Source organism: Choloepus didactylus, chromosome 27 (genome assembly GCF_015220235.1).
Source record: "Choloepus didactylus isolate mChoDid1 chromosome 27, mChoDid1.pri, whole genome shotgun sequence".
NCBI classification, from domain to species: domain Eukaryota; kingdom Metazoa; phylum Chordata; class Mammalia; order Pilosa; family Megalonychidae; genus Choloepus; species Choloepus didactylus.
This window is the reverse complement of record NC_051333.1, coordinates 18,058,048-18,064,047: the sequence shown is the minus strand read 5'-3', so window position 1 is coordinate 18,064,047 and position 6,000 is coordinate 18,058,048. Positions and strand designations below refer to the sequence as shown.

Below are 6,000 nucleotides of genomic sequence, written 5' to 3'. Positions count from 1 at the left end.
CGTTCAGTTCACAGAAACACAATGCCAGGCACTCAGAGTCAACATCCTGATCTCACAGGTCCCCACGTCACTCTCAGCCCTACAGACGGGCGCAAGCCAGGTTAACGGCCTCCCCACACCTTCTCAAACACAAACCAGCCACACCCAATGGCAGAATTACACCCAGAACCACTCTCTAGACGGGCAGCGCCGTCCACCGTCACGCGGCCATAGTCGGCCCACGGAGAGTCCACATTCACACAAATCCCAGTTTATAGCGCTTGCCATCGGCTGCCGCTCTGCTACAAGCGCTGAGGCGAATTCCTCAAGCAGACAACCCCGCGCTTGCTCACTGGCTGGGCGGGCAGCCGCCCACTAGCGGGCGGGCCCGACGCTCCGTCCCCTCGGGCCGGCCACGCCTGCGCTTTCAGCGCGGACAGCTGGCGCTCCCGGCATGCCTTGCGCGCGGCCTCCCTTCGTGCTGCGGGTACCTGTGGATATTCTTGGGCGGTAGGGCTGTCAGCTACGCTGGAAGTCACCGCGGGCCAGTTTCGGCGCTCCGGGTGAGCAATCCTGTATTGGCTCGTCGGTTCCAGCCATACACAGAGCAGGGCGCTGCGATCCAGGGCGTAAAGAGAGGGGAGGGAAGACCCTACGGCTCGGCGGGGCGTTGGGGACCCCGCGCCTCAGGCCTGAGTGTGCGTGAGAAGGCCGGTGGTGTGATTGCGTGCGTGTCTGCGGGCGTGACCGGACCGGGGTGTGGCATCGGAACTATGTGCAACCGTTATGGGACTGGGACTGGGACTGGGACTGGGACTGGTACGTGGCCGCGTTTGTGTGACTGAACTGTCTGTGGAGCCTTTTGTTTGAGCGATGGTTGCCATGGTGGTAGGTGATGTGACTCTGACTCCAGCGCCGCAGCTGCGTTTTCTGCTCTCTCGCCACACCGGGTTGAGCTGTAGAAAGATGGTCAGATATCTGAGCTCCTGAGACGAGTCGTCTCCTGGTAAAAAGGCTCAGATCTTGGAATGAAAATGTTAGAACTGAAAGTGCACCCCAGGCCGGCTGCCGCCCAGAATCAGAAAGAAACTACGTAGGTTCCCTCGTGTCTTTGTCTGGATTGGCGTGTGGGTGGTGGTTGGTGGGCAGGTGTGCCTGTGTAATCGTGCCTTAAATCAGCCAGGCTGAGCTGGGCTCCAAGAAAGGCCTGGTGTCTTAAGAGTCCCTTTTTCCCCAGTCCTGCGGAATTCTAAGAAAAGGGTTCTGTGGAGAAAAAGGTCAAGACCTTTCTTTTGTGAAAGGCGTTTTATTTTTTAGGACCATGGGAACATTTACTTCCTTCTTAAATGCCTGTCCCTTGAACTGATACCTAGGTCACCTCCCTAGTACCTTTATGCCCGTACCCTTTTGGTAGATGCTTCTGATACTTCTTTGTGGTTTCTTTTTATGTGTAGAGTTCTTAGAACAAAGCCTGGTACTTCATAAGTTCTTAATATAATGCTTATTGTTATGTGGTGATTCTGGGCAATTCACCATCGGCCTTGTATAGACCAGTAAAGGTGAAAAATACCAAGTTAATTCTGATGGGTGCTTCCTAGTAAAAAAAAAAAAAAAAAGGAGCCAGATGCTCAAATGGTCTAGGCCAGTTCTTAACCTGCAGCAATTTGAACCCATTTGGGGTTTTTTGGGGACCAAAAGCCCCCTTAAAATTGTATAAAAAATTGTATATATTTTGTCATTTTTCTAGGGAGAAAGTTTATAACTTCATGAAATTGTCAAACATGATCCAAAAAGATTCAGACCCACAGCCTGGAATCAAAGACTATAATAATATCTGGGAATGTTTTTTTGAGATGGTCTTATGTAAAATGAATGTCTAACAACATAAAATGTTTAAATCACACTCCATCCATGTAATGCTTTTTTTTCTGTTAATAAATATTATGTTAGTCATGAGAAAGAAAAAGTGCATGATCTGTGTTAAGCAGTAGTCATAGTTTTGAACAAGAAGACTCAAGAAATTTTTAATTAGGTATGAATCTTTTTTATCAGACCAGAAATTTGGAAGACATTTTGCAAGGATTACCGCTAATGTGAAACTTTGATTAGCTATTCAGTAGAGAGAGGCAGGTATAAAGCATCTATTGTGTACCAAACACTATTCTTTCTAAGTTGGTATACTTTTGCTAAATTTGGAAATGCTGTTTACCTTGATTGTGTTCCTTCACAGAAGAATCTTGATAGTGAAAGTGACTCATCATTTTGATAAAGAACAGTAAAAGAACTAATAGGTGTATATTTCTTTAACAATGATATTTTCACTGGATCCACTCATATCACAGGCCTGAGATTCACAGTTCATAGATTTTTTTGTCTGCTGATGCTTGTTAATGCCTCTTTATATTATGATTACAAAAATAATTATAATGTCCATGTTATTTTTCTGAAGACTATATATATATATCTTGAATATTTACTATGATCTTATGTATTTTCTACAACTTAGCATTTAGTGATTACTGTGCACATGCTTATATTCATATTGTCTTTTTGCCCTGTCAAAACAGGATGACACTACTTATGCTGTTTTATCGCGTACATTCATCACTCAGCAATATGTTGTATAGATATAGCCATCTTTCCAGTTAAAGATATATATCATCATTTTTAAATGGCAAGTTTTTTCACACTATGGTTGCTTTCCTATCAAAGGATGTTTAGATTTTTAAAGCTTTTTTCCATTATGAACAGTGTCTGCCAGCACAGTCTTACATCTTTGTCCACATGTACAGTTATTTTCTTTAATCTCAAAAGTAGAATTTCCAAGTCAAGGGGTTTTGCGTAGTTTAAATGCTGCTTGTACATAGTTGTAAATTTACACGATCTTGTATACTGGTAGAAGGTCCATTTCCTCACAAACTTACTAATGTGGGGCACCAACACATTTTGAAGTGAGATTTAGTATCTTTTGATGAGTTGATACATTATTTCTGTGTTGTAGTGAATCAGTCATGCTCAGGTTTATCTTGTTGAAACAAGAAAATCCTGGCTCCCAGAGCCAAGACCCAGAGTAGAAAGAGAGCTGGCTTTTTGGTCAGAAAAGTAAGGATTATAAATGCAGATTTATCACTTCTAAACTGAATTTCTAAAGTGAGTTCACTTTTTTAAGTGTGAATTTTCTGATTCACATAATAATTATACTGCATAGCAATACTGAAAATAAAAGTTCACGTGTATAAAACACCCATCACATGGGAGTTCTCAATAGATATCTTATTGCCTAGCTGCATGAATACACTTCTCTTCAGCCTAGGTGGTAAAAAAGAGAATGGCACATGAAATCATACAAGAAAACAATGCTGATCATTCTGATTGGAAATAGAGAGAGTCAAGCCCAGAGGATTCTGAATTTGTTGTAGCTAGGGGTGGGAGGGGTTGTCAGTGCAGCGGGTTTGTTTGTTTGTTTTTATTGTTGCTATTTTATTATTAGCTGATAAAATTCCTTCTCACCCTATTAATCAGTTCTTTATGTCAATTTCTTTTTTTTTAATTCAGTTTTCTTGATATATATTCACATACCATTCAGTCATCCATGGTGTGCAATCAGCTGTTCATAGTACCATCATAGAGTTGTGCATTCATCACCCCAATCTATGTTTGAACATTTTCTTTATACCAAAAAGAATCAGTATAAGAATTAAAAATAAAAAAGAACACCCAAATCATCCCCCCATCTCACCCTATTTGTCATTTAGTTTTTGTTCCCATTTTTCTACTCATCCATCCATACACAGGATAAAGGGAGTGCAATCCGCAAGGTTTTCCCAATCACACTGTCACCCCTTGTAAGCTACATTGTTATACATCGTCTTCATGAGTCAAGGCTACTGGGTTGGAGTTTGATAGTTTCAGATATTTACTTCTAGCTATTCCAATACAATAAAACCTAAAAAGTGTTATCTATATAGTGCGTAAGAATGTCCACCAGAGTGACCTCTCGACTACATTTGAAATCTCTCAGCCATTGAAGCTTTATTTTGTTTCATTTCTTATCCTCCTTTTGGTCAAGAAGATGTTCTCAATCCCACGATGCCAGGTCCAGATTCATCCCCGGGAGTCACATCCTGCATTGCCAGGGAGATTTACACCCCTGGGAGTCAGGTCCCACGAAGGGGGGAGGCAGTGAGATCACCTGCCAAGGTGGATTAGAGAGAGAGGGCTGAATCTGAGCAATAAAGAGGCACTCAGGGGGAGACTCTTAGGCACAATTATAAGCAGGTTTAGCCTCTCCTTTGCAGTAATAAGCTTCATAGGGGCAAGCCCCAAGACAGAGGGCTCAGCATGTCAAGCCATCAGTCCCCAGTGTTTGTGAGAAAGAACATCAACAATCCAGGTGAGGAAGTCCAACACCTTTGCATCCTCCCCCAGCTCCTCAGGGGGGGCCCGATTATATATTTTTATTCTCTGCCCAAATTACTTTGGGATGTGCAGTGCAGCAGTTTTGCAGTGCTAAAGCCTGGCAGCTTGGGTCCTTGTGAATTTCTCTCTTTTATGTTTGGTGAGTCCAAGTAGTCCTCTGAGACTTTGAAGGAGGTTCTGGTTTGGATTATGTAGCCTCTTAACAGAACTAAAAGGTAAAAGCAGGGATTAGATTTGTCCAGACTCTCATATCTCCGTGTGTGTGTGTGTGTGTGTGTGTGTGTGTGTGTGTGTGTGTGTGTGGTGGAGCAGTCTGGAGAGGGAAGAGGTCATATTAATTCAAGTTATGTGGGGAGTTTGAAGGCCTGTTTGTTTTCATGACTTCCTTTTCCTTCTTTCAGCTCTGATCTTTGTGGATGCTGTGCTTCTCGAGGCAAGTGAACTTCAAGGACTGACCAGTTCCTGAATTTTTAAACCATGGCCTGCGTAAGTCACTGTTTATTTCTCCATCTAGAAATTCTGTCATGTTTAGGTCCTGTAAACATTTCGTTATCCTGAAACTTCCTGTCTGTCAGAGCCCAATCCAAGAACCTAGTCCCCATTTGCTCTATATCCAGTGAGGGATGAAACTAAACAGAACGATGTTCATCCCATGAGCTCTCTGTTTTGTTTTGTTTTTTTTTTTTCAGTCATTGGTCGTGTATTCATTGAACAGATCATTCAGCATCTCCTATGTGCTCAGTCTTCTGCCAGGAGCAGTGCTGGAGCAGAAGCACAAGCCTGTGAGAGAGCTGACTGACCATCCCTATGAATTGATGAGAGAGGATGGATCCATTTGACCACTCAAAAGAAAATTTTGAACTTTTCCAGACTTGCGTTTTCCAAGAATATAAGATAGGCATTGTTGTTGGTTGACCTCAGCCTCAGTATGTGATGTGATCTCAAGCATTCTGAGGCTTTTAGGACTGGGAGAGATGGGGTTAGGTTGTGCATAGGAGAGATCAGGGATCTTCTCTGGGAATCCCTAAGAGCTATAAACCAGGAACAAGGTTCCTTTTGTAGTTGAACAGGATGTGCTGGTCTAGGGTGGCATGTTTGTGGTTCTAGATCATACTACATCTGTATCCTCTAACTCAGGAACAAGGAACTATGCATATAGTAGCAATGAAAAATGGTAGCACATAAGAAGATCATCCAGATACATAAGTGGTAGATGATCGTAGGCTCTCAGAATTGAAGAGGACCTTAGAGATTTTGTCTCACCAAAATATCTAAGTTTGGGAGAAAGATTGTCTCATGTATCCATTGCATAAACTATTTTACAATCAATTTTTAAAAAATACTCATTATAAAATTTGTCATATCAAGGAAAAATGCTTATGGTATACTCTGGCTCAATGATGAAATACTTTAATTGTATTTAGATCCTTTTCTAAGAGATATTGAAGGGAAATTTTTTCTATTCTTTGAGGGGGAAAAGGTAGAATAACTCACATTTCTTGAGATTGTATGGAGACAAATAACAGAAGGCTTACATACAACATTTCATTTAATTGGAAAACTGATTTTTTTCCTTTTCCAGACAAGTTTCCTTCAGTTTCT

General features: G+C 42.1%; 1 protein-coding gene across 1 annotated transcript in view; it reads left to right on the top strand.

Moving 5' to 3' along the window:
* The first annotated feature begins 446 nt into the window (after positions 1-446).
* Positions 447-6,000, top strand: part of LOC119521185 — an 83,420-nt gene continuing 77,866 nt past the window's right edge. Inside the window, exons 1-3 of the mRNA XM_037819229.1 lie at positions 447-542; positions 4,800-4,884; positions 5,088-5,180. Of these exons, the coding sequence (XP_037675157.1) occupies positions 4,876-4,884; positions 5,088-5,180 (102 nt within the window). The 5' untranslated portion in view covers positions 447-542; positions 4,800-4,875. The remainder of the gene's footprint in view (positions 543-4,799; positions 4,885-5,087; positions 5,181-6,000) is intronic.